The following is a 15715-nucleotide window of genomic DNA, read 5'->3' on the forward strand; positions in this document are numbered from 1 at the left end:
GTCTCGGGATATCTCTAGTTCCAGGACAGATGGGGATGCCATCAGCTCACCAGCAAACCCTTCTAGGGGCAAGGGTTTCGAGGCGACACTTCCTCCTTATTGGAGACCCCTACAGCTGGTATCCCCTCTTAGAGTTGAATGGAGTGGCCGATTAGACACTCCATCCCTACCCAAGGTTGTCCAGTCCCATATAAAAGATAAGCCTTTCAGTTTGCCTTCATTGACACAATGGTGATGTATTAGCAGGGATCAGCAACCTTTGGCACTCCAGATGTTGTGAAACTACAACTCCCAACATGCAGACACTCAGCGGTTCTTCTAACTCATTCTAGTTTCCAAACATCAGGTTGCTAACCCCTGTACTACTGAAAGCGGTATGGGGGGGGGGGGGGGGGGAACCACCTGTCAGCTCACCAAACTAGATCTCATACAAGACAAATACACAGCAAGAAGGAATGGTTAACATTTATTAAGTCAGAAAAACAATTGTAGTTCAATAGAAAAAAAAAAACTGCTTAAAAAGTTAAAAATAATTCCCAGCCGATGCAATGCAGAACTGGCTTCTTTGAAGCCAAAACTTAAAACTGGTTACGTTCCAAATGCCTGGTTGTAACGCAGATGGAAAGTCAAGCAAATTCCAGAGAAGTCAAGTCCACATCCATGTTCGATGGTGGAGTTAAACAGTGTTCTGCTGCCCTTTCTTGCCAATCAAAGATTTGTGAATATGAGGAATGACCCCTAGAAAGAAACAATAATGAGCCTTTATTATCAGAGCTAAACATTTGTGTCTGCTATATATACACACACAGGTCCTTCTAAAAAAATTTGCATATTGTGATAAAGTTCATTATTTTCTGTAATGTACTGATAAACATTAGACTCATATATTTTAGATTCATTACACACAACTGAAGTAGTTCAAGCCTTTTATTGTTTTAATATTGATGATTTTGGCATACAGCTCATGAAAACCCCAAATTCCTATCTAAAAAAATTTGCATATCATGAAAAGGTTCTCTAAATGAGCTATTAACCTAATCATCTGAATCAACTAATTAACTCTAAACACCTGCAAAAGATTCCTGAGGCTTTTAAAAACTCCCAGCCTGGTTCATTACTGAAAACCGCAATCATGGGTAAGACTGCCGACCTGACTGCTGTCCAGAAGGCCATCATTGACACCCTCAAGCAAGAGGGTAAGACAGAAAGAAATTTCTGAACGAATAGGCTGTTCCCAGAGTGCTGTATCAAGGCACCTCAGTGGGAAGTCTGTGGGAAGGAAAAAGTGTGGCAGAAAACGCTGCACAACGAGAAGAGGTGACCGGACCCTGAGGAAGATTGTGGAGAAGGACCGATTCCAGACCTTGGGGGACCTGCGGAAGCAGTGGACTGAGTCTGGAGTAGAAACATCCAGAGCCACCGTGTACAGGCGTGTGCAGGAAATGGGCTACAGGTGCCACATTCCCCAGGTCAAGCCACTTTTGAACCAGAAACAGCGGCAGAAGCGCCTGACATGGGCTACAGAGAAGCAGCACTGGACTGTTGCATGTCATTCGGAAATCAAGGTGCCAGAGTCTGGAGGAAGACTGGGGAGAGGAAAACGCCAAAATGCCTGAAGTCCAGTGTCAAGTACCCACAGTCAGTGATGGTCTGGGGTGCCATGTCAGCTGCTGGTGTTGGTCCACTGTGTTTTATCAAGGGCAGGGTCAATGCAGCTAGCCATCAGGAGATTTTGGAGCACTTCATGCTTCCATCTGCTGAAAAGCTTTATGGAGATGAAGATTTCATTTTTCAGCACGACCTGGCACCTGCTCACAGTGCCAAAACCACTGGTAAATGGTTTACTGACCATGGTATTACTGTGCTCAATTGGCCTGCCAACTCTCCTGACCTGAACCCCATAGAGAATCTGTGGGATATTGGGAAGAGAAAGTTGAGACGCAAGACCCAACACTCTGGATGAGCTTAAAAGGGGTTGTCCGGGTTCAGAGCTGAACCTGGACATACCCTTATTTTCACCCCGGCAGCCCTCCTGAGCCTGGCATCGGAGCATCTCATGCTCCGATGCGCTCCAGTGCCCTGCACTAGATCGCGCAGGGCACAGGCTTGTGTTTTCAATAACACACTGCCGGGCGGTAACTTCCACCCAGCAGTGTGTTCGGTGACGTCACCAGCTCTGAGGGGCGGGCTTTAGCTCTGCCCTAGCCGTTTTACTGGCTAGGGCAGAGCCAAATCCCACCCATCAGTGCCGGTGACGTCACCGGGCTGCCCGTCAGCCCCATAGAGAGCCCGGTATGTCACCGGAACTCAGAAAAATGCCTTTGCACTGCGCGATTTAGCGCAGGGCAAAGGAGAGCATCGGAGCATGAACTGCTCCGATGCTCATGTCAGGGGGCTGCCGGGGTGAAAATGGAGGGATGTCCAGGTTCAGCTCTGAACCTGGACAACCCCTTTAAGGCCGCTATCGAAGCATCCTGGGCCTCCATAACACCTCAGCAGTGCCACAGGCTGATTGCCTCCATGCCACGCCGCATTGAAGCAGTCATTTCTGCAAAAGGATTCCTGACCAAGTATTGAGTGCATAACTGAACATAATTATTTGAAGGTTGACTTTTTGTATTAAAAACACTTATTGGTCGGATGAAATATGCTAATTTTTTTAGATCGGAATTTTGGGTTCATGAGCTGTATGCCAAAATCATCAATATTAACACAATAAAAGGCTTGAACTACTTCAGTTGGTGTGTAATGAATCTAAAATATATGAAAGTCTGTTTATCAGTACATTACAGAAAATAATGAACTTTATCACAATATGCTAATTTTTTTAGAAGGACCTGTACACATCATGCATTCTAGGACAGAGCATCCAAGTCAATGGGCCAGATTTATCATTAGCTCAAGTCAGAATTAGGCTACTTTCACACTTGCGTTCGGAGCGGATCCATCTGGTATCTGCACAGACGGATCCGCACCTATAATGCAAACGCTTAGATCCGTTCAGAACGGATCCGTTTGCATTACCATGAACAAAAAAAATAAAAATAAATTTCTTCATGGTAATGCAAACGGATCCGTTTTGACTTTACATTGAAAGTCAATGGGGGACGGATCAGTTTGAAAATTGAGCCATATAGTGTCAAATTCAAACGGATCCGTCCCCATTGACTTCCATTGTAAGTCTGGAAGGATCCGTTTGCCTCTGCACGGCCAGGCGGACATCCGAACGCTGCAAGCTGCGTTCGGGTGCCGCCTGCTGAGCGGAGGACAAACGGTGCCAGACTGATGCATTGAGCGGATCCGCATCCACTCAGAATGCATTAAGGCTGGACGGATCTTTAAACGGATCTCACAAGCGGAGCCCCGAACGCAAATGTGAAAGTAGCCTAATGGAGTGAAAAAGTCGCAAATTTTTGCGCAATCGCTTAAACTGCGCAAAAATTTGCAACTTTTTTCTGCTCTGCACTATGCTCGCCAGTTTTCTAAAAGTAAGTGTGTTTTTTTTATGTAAATGAATCTTTAGACAGATTTACTATTGGGACTATTTAAAAAGTCGCAATTTCACTCCAGTGAGGACCATGCTTATCTTATGAGACTTTTTAATAGAACATGCGACTTTTTCATAAAAACGTGCGACTTTTTCATAAAGATGCGCGACTTTTGTAAAGCTGCTTACTGACGGATAAACTGCTACCGTCAAACCACATTTATTACAGTCTTAAAGGGCCGATCATAAATCTGACTTGGCTAAAACTGACTTTAGCCATATGTTAAAGTGGAGTGAGCTGTCAGAGTCATGATAAATCTGGCCCATTGTGTTCTACAAAGGTCTACAACTATAATTTGTTCTCAAGTTACCTCACATTTAGTTACATCTTTGTTGAGTTTTAAGTGTTTACTGTTTAAGTTCATGGAATAACCCCTTGAGGACAAAGCAAATTTGCCAATGTTGCATCTTTACTCCCAGAGGCATATATTTTTTTATTTTTCTGTACACATAGCTATGAGGGCAAGTTATACTTTCTAATGGAAGCACATTATATTGCATACAATGTAATGGGAAGCTGGAAAACCCAAATGGGGGGGGAAATTTGATTAGAGCAATCCCATCATAGTTTGATGGGTTTTGTTATTGTGTACCCCAAGTGGTAAGACAGACCCATCACCGGCAGGACTCCATAAGAACTTATTGCTGTGGTGGCCTCCAGGTCTTCCTAAGGGCTCATTCACACAGCCATATGCTGTCTGCAAAAAATCTTTTGCAGATTTGATGCAGACCCGTTCACTTCTATGGGGCCCTTTTCTACAGTTCTAAGGCTCTGCAAAACAAATATGCCCTATACTTGTCAGTGAAAATCGGGATGTGGCCCTATTGAAGTATATGGGTCTGCAAAAATGCAGAAAGCAATCTTCTTGCAGACATCCGGACTCATCAGCAAAAAACAGACCCGCATTTTTGCAGATAACATACGGCCATCTGAATGAGTCCTAAAGATTTAAGGCTACCACAGAATGAACAGCTTCCCTGATCGCCATGCTGGGGAGCTGTTCAGCCTCCAGGAGCACAAAACTTTGAAGGAAAGACACCTCAGGTGCCATGGTCAGCTATGCCATCACTGTTCTTCAAAGCAGGCACCATCTCTAAAGTGCAGACACCTGGGGAAAATTTAGAGTTCAGTCTATTTGCACCTTACATAAATGGCTGTGCTAGTTATTTACTCACGCCTAAAGCCTTCTGTGTGGACAGACTTCTATGAAAGGGACTTCCAGCATTCGGTAAGTAAATTACTAGCACAGCCATTAACTGCAGTAAGGTACAACTTGAATGTGCTATATACTCCCACGCCCCTCAGACTTTAAAGGGAACCTGTCACCAGGATTTTGGGTATAGAGCAGACATGGGTTGCTAGATGGCCGCTAGCACATCTGCAATACCCAGTCCCCATAGCTCTGTGTGCTTTTAGTGTGTAAAATTAACTATTTGATACACATGCAAATTAACTTGAGATGAGTCTGAGACAGGACTCAGGTTAATTTGCATATGTATAAAGTAGTTTTTTTTTTACACACTAAAAGCACACAGAGCTATGGGGACTGGGTATTGCAGATGTGCTAGCGGCCATCTAGCAACCCATGTCCTCAGCTCTATACCCAAAATCCCGACGACAGGTTCTTTTTAATTGAAACAAGGTTGAACGTTCTGTTTTTGGAGATTTGTTGATCTAGAAGATATAACATCTTGGTTCCAGTAGAGACCTTCAAACTCCTTCAGAGCTGCCACAAAAATCACGGGTCAGATACCTTTATAGAAGTGTTACTCAAGTCCTTAAACCCTTAAGGACCTCCATCTTATATGTACAGCGGAAGTCAGGTCCTCTAACATGGCGCCTGCTCACACGTGCTGCAGGCGCCATAGTTGGGTGTTTCTGCCATTTTAAATAGCAGAGACCCACAAGACACATGTATGCGATCAGCTATAAGGCTGATCACACCCATTTTTCCCTTCAGATGCCGTGGTCAAATGTGACCACAGCATCTGCTCAGTGCGGAAGCAGAAGTCACACGCTTCCGCTCCGGTAACAGTGTTCCGTAACTGAGATCGGGGAACCTGTTACATCAATGAAATACACCAAAGCCTCAAGCAGGCTTCGGTGTCTATTTCAGGAATATACCAAAACAGGCCACTAGGCGGCAGCATTGTATTGGCACAGTGCAAATGAAGTGTTCAATGACTGCTATTTAACCAATGAACACAACAGGCAATCTAATGATTGCCAGTTATTGTCACCCAAGGTACCCTAAGGGGAGTCTCACCTAATCTGAGCGTTTTAGACCGCTCAGGTTATAGACTTTGACCCTCATTACAATTGTACATTTCTCTTCTGTGTCCCTTGTCCAGATAATGAAAACACTTTTTAAACTCTTACGCAAATGATCTTCCGAAGGTGCCCAGGAAAAAAAAAAAAAAAACAGGAACAGCTTTTCATATTGCGCATGTGCCGGCCAACTAAAGACAGCCGGCGCATGTGCAATATGAAAAGATGCTCTACTGCCCATAATGGGCAGAGCACTGCACAGGTGCAGGCCAGTTCCCTGCCCGCCATCCTCTGGTGCCGCTCGTGACGTCCGCCGGCTGGAGGTGTGTTTTTCTGGGCACATTGCCCAGTAACACTGCCCCTGGGCACCTTCAGAAGATCATTTGCATAAGTTTAAAAAGTGTTATTTTCATTATCTGGACAAGGGACACAAGAGAAAGGTACGATTGTAATGAGGGTCAAAGAGTCTATAACCTGATCTGAGTGGTCTAAAACGGCCATGTTGTAATGCAAGAAAAATTATAGGAGTGTTGCATTGTAACTGTACCGACCTGGAGAATGACTACAACAGGTCAGTTTTACTGTATAGTGTACAGTGTAAAATAAAAGCCTTTATCAGAATTGCATTTTTCCCCCAATTCTACCCCATTTACATGGTATGCAACTGTAAATGGTGCCAGTAGAAAGTACAACTTGTTCCGCAAAAAATAAGCCCTCATAAGGCTATGTGAATGGGAAAATAAAGTTAGGACTATGGGAAGGCAGGGAGTGAAAAACAAACACAAAAATTGAAAATCTCAGTGTCCTGATGGGGTTAAGAACCCTTAAAAACATCAGAATGGTTAAATTGCACAAGATTTTGATATTTTGCCATAGTTACTGTCTATGGGAAATCATCCAAGGATGAACTGTTGGTGGTAGTCGAGGACCAGTTTGCGCTCAACTCCAGATGGCAGTCTCATAAGTATCCATGTTGTACATGATAATTTCTTGTTTCATTTCAAAAGCTAACCCCCATAGTAATGAGTTTCCTTGAATAAGCTGCAGATATCAAAGCAGCCACCAGTATACTTACCACCACCAGCAATAGTAGCCTTGATGAGGGCATCCAATTCTTCATCACCCCTTATGGCAAGCTGCAAGTGACGTGGTGTAATACGTTTGACTTTCAGATCTTTTGATGCATTTCCTGCCAGCTCAAGGACCTTAAAGTGAAGAGCAAAGGAAATCTTAAACACTTATACGCTTAGCTCAAAAAGGCATCATGTCTTCTGGACAGATTTACATTTTTTTTCAAGCTTCAATAGCTCACTATCCAATTCCCTTAGAAAACCCATTTATTGTCACAAGGTTTTCCAGGAACAGTTAGAATGCAAAAAGCTAAACTGTATGTGTACATTGAGAAAAATCAATAACTGGTCTCAGAAACATACAGCACTATTTCTATCATGTTCATAAGAACTAAGATTGCGCAGTGGGCTAGTCATCATTGACCAGTTATCAAGTTTGTTAGTTTTCCCATATACACATTTCATTCTAGCAGAAAGTATCACACCAAAGACAAACCAACGAGTCAACAAACCAAAGATAAGATGTATAAAAAGGCTCTGAACCCAGACATATGTCCTTTTCACCCAGGCAGCTCCGCCGAGATGAGCATCAGAGCATTTCATGCTTCAATGCTCTGCCCTAGGCAGAAGCCTCCACCTAGAATTGTAAGCTTGCAAACAAAAAAAAGCCCTTGAAGCCAGTTAAATGCTCTGATGCTCATCTCAGAGGGGCCGACTTGGTGAAAAAGGGGATAAAATGCCCTTAAAAGGGTTGCCCGAGTTTTTTGGGGGGTCTTCGTATGTTTCTAACTAGGCAAATGTAACAGCTTTACCATGCACATGACCTGTGATGTCAGACCCCCTCTGCTCTGATAATGTTTTGGGCACAAGCCTGAAAGCAGATGTGTGGCCACACCCCACTCACTCCCCTCTGCTGCTTTGTTGGCTCTTTGGATTCTTAACCCCTTCAGCTGCACAGACTCAGGGCTGAAGGCCTTACTGAGCAGCTGCAGGCAGTGAGTTGGGCACAGGAGTTCTGCAGAGTGTTGCACAAGAACAGGTAGGGGGAAGATCCTGTGTGTATCAGAAGTGTCATTATACAGCTGGGACTTTGTCCTACAAGTACAACATGCTGCTGAGTCTCCCAGCAGGCAGACATGTCACTCAGGGAAGCCCTTGTATTCATAGAAGGGGGAGGGGTAGAGAGCGCTGTTATTGCAGGTAAACAAAGCCAGAAAAGAACCAGGGAAATGAGGAAAGATTTTTTTTGCAGAACACTTGCTTAGCTTAGTTATATATTGCTGACCATCAGATTTACAGTGCTATATATTTTTTCATAACCCACTTTAAAGCTGCATCAAAAACCTGCACATGTGGCTGTATGTACCCATAAAGGGGTTAGCTCACAAACCTTTACACCCAATCTTCTGAATAAAGGAATAAGCGTGATCAGCAGGGGACCAACTACTGGCACCCCATGTTCCCTTATTTGAATGACACCACGGTTATTTATGCACACTGCTGTGCCATTCATCTCCAAGACCACCGGAGATCACCAAGTACTTGCACTTGTTTGTGATCGGTTGGGGGCAGTTTTTACTACAGTGTTTGTGCCAAGAAAAATATTCTACATTTTTCAAACCAGCACCTGGATCTGAATACTTTTGTATAACAGTATGCAATTAAAAACTTAGCATAGCTAGTGAGCTATTCTAGAAAATGCATCTGTATACCACCTGCTGTTTGTTTTCTCAATTCCTCTACCTCACTGACAGTTTCCTATGCTCAGTTAAGTCCTCAACTTTCAGTCATCTTCTGTTAAAGATTTTCAGGAAAGAGCTACAGAAGAAAAGCACCCCCTGAGCTGCTGGCCTGAAATAAGCCTAGCAGAACTGAAGCAATGAGTGGGGCGAGCTCTGGATCCATGAGGTACAGGGCTGCTTCTAGCTTTGTTAGATTGTGCCATGTACTATGAGGTTTCATTTGAACTTTTCCATCAATCTTGATAGCCCCTTTAAGTCTTACCTCAGCAGTAAGATACTCCAAAATGGCTGCTGTGTACACTGCAGCTGTTCCACCAACTCTTCCATGACTGGTTGTTCTGTTCTTCATAAGCCGATGGATACGGCCCACTGGAAACTAAAGAGAAACCGTAAATCAGTTGTGTTTAATTGTGTATTAGGGGGATAAGGATACATTCACACAACAGTGGGATAAAAATAAAAAAACTACCATACAAATGGATAAATTGTCAGTTTGTCATGGCCCTTTTCTATGAGTATGCATCCATTTTAGTTTTTAACAGCTGTAATCAGACAAATTTTATTGGCCTTTTAAACCGAATACCTCCAATGCCCTCAATACATTATACCCCCACGGTGCGCTCAGTATATATATGCCCCTCTGTAGTGCCCCCAGTATGAATGCCCATGGTACCTATGTTTATAAAATATAGATACCACACCCCCTACCCACAATTACACCAGCAAATTAAAAAATACAAAACTCACCACAGGCAGCAGGACCTGACACTAGAAGCATCAGGTCCTGCTGCCTTTAGTACACAGCAAGTGTTTCCCCTGTGTGCAAGAGGTAAGGCGACTGGCAGTGGCCCCTTGACTGCTGGTCAGTGCTCCATTGAACTATGGGGCTGCTGGAAATAGCCAAGCACAAGCTACAGTTTTGAAGATTAAGGTACTTAAAGGGGTTGTCAGAATATAAAGAGCCCCCCAATATTCCCCCACCCCTTCCCAACTGAATATACTTACCTGGCTCCCCACGCCACCGCTTCTCCCCGTACGCGGATGAAAACAGCTGCTAATGGCAGGCAGGGACACAGACGAGCCTCCTTAGCATTAACTGATGCTAGAGAGGCTAGTCCCCGTCTGCCATTGGCTGGGGGGATGTTTCCATCTACGAACGGGGAGAAGTAGCAGCGGTAGTACAGGGACCAGGCACAGGGAGTGGAGAGCAAATAAGTATATGCAGAGTGGGGGGCTTTATATAGTCTGACAACCCCTTTAACACTATTTGCTGGATAACTCCCATTTAATGGGATATGCTACAAGTGCCTAATAGTATGAGGTCCCAAAGACTGGGATCCAAATGCCATTAAAAACTCCCATAGACTATGGCAGCCAAGCAGTCGTGGCACCTACAGAGGTGAAGACCAAGGGACTCCTGTGGAACCCTCACCTACACAGGGTCAGGTATGCATGCTGTATGCAGTCATGTGCGATCACACAAGTTAGCAGCTCAAGAAAAACACGTCAACTTTGCTTACCTGCAGCCCTGCTCTTGAAGAGCGGGTAACCGAAGTTGCTTTCGATTTACCAGAATCTTTACCAGCCTTGCCACCAGCCTGTTAAAAAAAATAAGAACTCTCAGTTGCTGGCTAATGCTGCAAAATACATACATATTTGTAAGGCGAGCGCTTTACGTACTCCACCTACAACCAATATGACAACTGCGAGGATCGGACAGCCATATGTCTGTTATAACAATGACCAGATTTACCCTCCACCTTCTGTAACATGGGAACCTGTGCAGGAATTAAGGGGTTATCCAGGTATTCCTACTGATGACCTATTCTCTGGATAGGTCAATATCAAATTGGCGGGTCTGACACCCGGAATCAGCTGTTAGAAGCCAGGCACTCTGACCTCTTACTAGGCCACTAGACGTCACTGTACATTGTTCATATGGCTTTGCTGCAGCTCAAACCCATTGAAGTAAATGAGGTTGAGCTGCAATACCAAGCCCTGCCACTATGGCATTCAGCACTGTGCTTGGAGAGCTGCCAAGAGCCCTCAGCACCGTGAGTGCGGCAGCTCCCTGAAGCAGCTGATTGGCCGGGACTCGGACCCCCACTGATTTGATCATTATCTATCCTCAGGGTAGGTCACTTAACCCAGATAACCCCTTTAAGATTCTTCCAAGATACAATATTCATCAACATTAGATTGGAGGGGACCCAAATCACTAACAAAGCTGCAATACCCAGCTACGGCTACTTTCACGCTGGCGTTTCTGGGTCCGCTTGTGAGATCCGTTCAGGGCTCACAAGCGTCCCAAAACGGATCAGTTCAGAATGCATCAGTTTGGCTGCGTTTGGTCTCCATTGCGTTTTTTTTAGACGGTCACTAAAACGCAGCTTGCAGCGTTTTGGTGACCGTCTGACTATGCAGAGCCAAACAGATCCATCCCCCATTGACTTTCAATGCAAGTCAGAACGGATCCGTTTTGACATACTTTTTTGAATGAATAATGCAAACTGATCTGTTATGAACAGATACAAGTGTTTGCATTATCGGTGCGGATCCGCACCAAACACGTGTGAAAGTAGCCTAACCTGGGACTAAAGGTGCAATATGTAGATGGGTGGTGTAATGTGAGCCATGAAATGTCACTCACCACCTGAGCACCAAACAGCCCCCACAGATATAACATTGGAGTCAATTCATGTAAAATGATAATCGTTTAGTGGAAATTTAAGAAGTCATTGAACAATTGCACTGAACACACAATGCTTGTGACTTCATACGTGACTGGACTGTCGGATGTAAAAGTACATGCCATCTTTCAGCACGGTGCTGGCACGCTATGTAAACCGTTGCGTCTAAATACATTGAACATCCGCAATCTAGTAAGTAAACGACATGAACGAGTTTGCACATTATAAATCGCTGCATTAAAATGCTGGTCTGCCATCGCTTTAAAGGGATTCTGTCACCAGATTTAACCCTATTAAACTAGCTGACATTAGCACATCGCTAATGTCAGCTGAACCTAACTAGCCTATTCCTACTTTTATCTAGCGTTGTTCCTGCTCCTAGAGGTTCAGGCACTGTGAGGGAAAGGCTCGCAGGCTGCCAGCATCCTCACCGCGTCGGTGCCAAATACTGAACGGCGTGAGATTTCACCAGAGCACAGGGCTGGCAGACAGTTGCGAGCGCTGCCTAGCCCTGTCAATCAAGACTTGGAGGGAGGCGACAAAGGTGGGAGAACAGAGCCTCTAGGAGCAGGCACAACGTCCCCCCTGCTCCTAAAGGCTTATTAGCATATTATAAGTTATATTTCTGGCGTAATGGGGTCATAAAAGTAGGAATAGGCTAGTTAAGCTAGCAGACATTAGCGATGCTAATGTCAGCTAAACTCAATAGGGTTAAATCTGGTGACAGAAACCCTTTTAAGGTCACCTGCTAGTCAGTGAAGGAGACCGCTGTATTTACATTCTCCTCCACGGTATGGGGAGGAGCGCTCGCTAATGCAATAGCTCGTCCACATACAGAATCACTGTTTTTACCTGTATAAGACATACAATGTGATAACACTGATCACCTAATCCATTATCCACATAAGTAAAAGCGCCATAAAAGACCATTAATACATATCCTAATCTTGCAAGATACCTTTAAAACGGTAGGGTCATCTGAGACACTGGTGAAATATCACTAGGCTATGCCACCAATGCCAGATCGAGGTAGACCTGCACCTATCACCTCTCTAGAAGCCCTCCCCAAACAAAAGTGATCTGCACAGGAGGCTTTACCCTCTATGGGATTTGCGGAAATCACTAGCAGGCCCGTAGATGTGAGTATGCAGATGTGCGCTCCCGTTCACTTATGATCAAGAACTCCCACAGAAATGACTGGAGAACATCACATGTGCGGTGCACCCGTTTGGGGGGAGGTTAGGTGCAGATCTCACTTCTGACAGTGGTATAGCCTAGAAGTGATATGCCACCAATGTCTCAGATCTACTACCCCCTTAACTCTCCAAGTGCTCAAAGGGCAGTTAAGCTACTTTCACATCTGCGTTTATGCTGGATCCGTAAAACGCTTCCATCATGATGATACAACGGCCTGCATCCGTCATGAACGGATCCGGTTGTATAATCCATAAAATAGCCAAGACGGATCCGTCATAGACTCCATTGAAAGTCAACAGAGGACCAATCCGTTTTCTATAGGGTCAGATAATGGACCCATCTCCATTGAGAGTCATGACGGATCCGTCTTGATCCACATCCCAGAAAGCACTCTGCCTGCGTTTGTGTGCGTCACCGAACGCATTCCGGAGCGCTCCTTTCCCTTCAATTCTGCTTTCTCCCTATTGACAATGAATGGGAACAAAGCAAACATTTTCCATCCTATGATAGAAAGGCAAAGCGCAGATGTAAAAGTTGCCTCACCTGGACAGGTCCTCAGTGCACCAACTACAGAGCCATGAACGCTCAGACCAGGACCACCAGAAACATTCATAACCTACTGGGGGGGGGGGGGGGGGGGGGGACCAGTTTCAGATAATGTGGAGTACTACAGGGAGCGATGAGGGGGGCAGCAAAAGGAACACTTTAAATCCTCTGACAAATAAAAAGGGTAACCATCTCCCTGGAAACCACTTTTAACGACCACTGGGCTTTGTTAAATGGTGGCTCTAGAAATCCATTATGTGCCATGGAAAATGGCAGCCTTCCAGTGCACAAATAAGCCATTGTAACGATTACGGTGGGAAGGGGAGGGGGGATTACTGGAGACCCAGTGATCGGCTTATGGGTGGGGGTGAGCAAGTCTGCCAACGCACCGAGGATTGCAGGGCGATCGGCTTCCCTCACCACTAGGGGGAGGGGAGACCCGACGTATTCCATTGCACAATAGGACTGGAAACCACCTATACCATACGGGCAGTCGACTACGGCAGAAGCTACACTAGCATCCGTCCGGAAACCATGCGGCAACCGAAAACGGAGGGAATTTTAACGTACGGCTTCCATCACGTGCCCGCCTGGAAACAATGGATGAAAACGCGGCAACATACGGAGGGGAAAGCCAGCCCCTCTCCAAAGCCGTCTCGTGCTATAGAGCAGCTAGGCCAGAACAACAGAGGCGCGCACTTACCATGGTCGAAGCTCGCTTCACAATACACTAACACAAGGCCCGGACTCGAAGCAAAAACCCTCCCGCGGACACAGCTACTATTTATAGAGAACCGTGAACATCCGGGTACTGCAGTTCAGAAGTCAACCAATGGCCGGCGTCCTTTCAGCTAGGAGGTGGAGATTGTAGCGCGGGCGAAAGTGGGCGGGGCTACACCACAAAGCGCGTCTTGTCTGTGTGGTTTGAGCGCGAAAAACTGGAAACGTGCGTGGTACAATGTAAAGATGGAGGCTGATGTAATAGCGCAAGACGTTCTTGTGCTTATTAGGAGAAATGCTGCGCATTGTCTAATAACTATAAGTAGTCCACAACCCCTGTGTAAAAAGCTTTACCTCACGTATGCGAAGAGACAGCATGTGGAGTGGGAATAATACAAGTGAATAGATAGAAAACCCCAACATGGCCGCTGTAATGGAAGCACAAAAGCTTCTGAAAGAAACTGCTGTGAAACTCAGGCACTTATGGCATATTCTCATCAGGCAGTTGAAATTGGCTGGTGAACACCTGGTTCAGCAGCAGTTTAGCTGCCGTGTGCATGAACCAACTGTAACTTAGGGCTCATGCACACGACCGCATGTATTTTGTGTCTGAAAAAACGCATCCGTAGGAAATACGGATGACATCCGTGTGTATTCTGTATTTTGCGGAACGGAACACCTGGTCCTTTATCCGCCTCCGGACCGCCTAACGCAGATGTGCGGTCCGGAGGCGGCAGCGCTGCGCACAACGACGCATATACGCGTCATCTCGCGAGACGCGAGATGACGCGCTATGCTGCCCGCGCATGCGCAGTTCGGGCCGGCATTTCGAAGAAGACCATTTCGTCATCAGCTTGCAAGCCAATGATCGCGGCTGGCAAGCTGATGATTTTCAAAAAAACCAATCACAGCGCCAGATAACATCATATTTGTAAATATGATCTGTTATATGGCTGCCTGCTCCTCTGCTGGTTCTTTTCGTCGGTTGGATCCAGCAGAGGAGCAGGCTTCACAGTGAGTACACCAAACACTACACTTTAGCCCCAGATCACCCCCCTGAACCCCAATTAACCCTTTGATCACCCCTTTGTCAATCACTAGTGAAAGGAGAAAAATGATCAGTGTAAACTCACTTTTTTTTTTCACTGGTATTGACCGTTAGGTTTTAGGTATAGTTTAGGTCCCTTGGTTAGGTAGTTAGCGATCAGTTAGCGCCCAGCCCACCGCACCGCAGTCCGTTATTAGCTGATTAGTGTATCGCTAATCAGCATTTGTACTTTTATAGTATCTGGAAGTGATCAAAACTGATCACGGTCAGATCTATAATAGTACTAGTGTCACTTTAGTTCGCCCTCCACCCAAAACCCGGTGTTTGCCCGATCAGGCCTGATCGGTCGCCCACACGTGCGTTCGGCCACACCGGCCCCACCGCAGTGACAAAATTTTTTTTTTTTCTGATCACTGCACAATCACTTTACACGCACTGCGGCGATAATAAAAATCTGTTTTGATATTTTTTATCAACCGCAGCGGCCTCCGGTACTTCGCTAGCCTCCCCTTTGTAAGACAGGCTTGCTTTTTTTTTCTTGGGTAGTCTCAGGGAATACCCCTAAATTTAGTTGCCCACATGTCAAACAGGGGGTATTCCTCTGAAGAGGCCTACAGGCTTCTGACCCAGTCGGATGAGGAGTGGGAACCCTCATCTGATGAATCCAGCGGGTCAGAATACGAACCTGTAGAAAGCAGTGGCTCTCTGACCCAAAGTTCGGACGAGGAGGCTGAGGTCCCTGATACCACCAGGCGTACCCGGCCCCGTGTCGCTAGAACGCAGGTTGCGCAGGATCCGCTTCAAGAGCAGCAGAGTGGGGCTGGTGCTGTCGGATTACGTGGTGAGGCATACACCAGCAGCCCAGCCCTCCCTGGACCTAGTACCA

At 45.7% G+C, this 15715-nt stretch overlaps 1 protein-coding gene and 1 non-coding gene across 2 annotated transcripts; both read right to left on the bottom strand.

Moving 5' to 3' along the window:
• Window positions 1–447: 447 nt before the first annotated feature.
• On the bottom strand, window positions 448–13901 carry LOC122924769 (histone H2A.Z-like). The gene is made up of 5 exons (XM_044276190.1): window positions 13765–13901; window positions 10149–10226; window positions 8891–9004; window positions 6892–7021; window positions 448–738 (listed from the first exon to the last, which is right to left on the bottom strand). The coding sequence occupies exons 1-5, from the start codon at window positions 13765–13767 to the stop codon at window positions 677–679; spliced, it is 387 nt and encodes a 128-aa protein (XP_044132125.1). The 5' UTR covers window positions 13768–13901; the 3' UTR covers window positions 448–676.
• On the bottom strand, window positions 7233–7312 carry LOC122925281. The gene has a single exon (XR_006387594.1).
• Window positions 13902–15715: the final 1814 nt, after the last annotated feature.

Source organism: Bufo gargarizans, chromosome 1, assembly GCF_014858855.1.
Source record: "Bufo gargarizans isolate SCDJY-AF-19 chromosome 1, ASM1485885v1, whole genome shotgun sequence".
Taxonomy (NCBI): domain Eukaryota; kingdom Metazoa; phylum Chordata; class Amphibia; order Anura; family Bufonidae; genus Bufo; species Bufo gargarizans.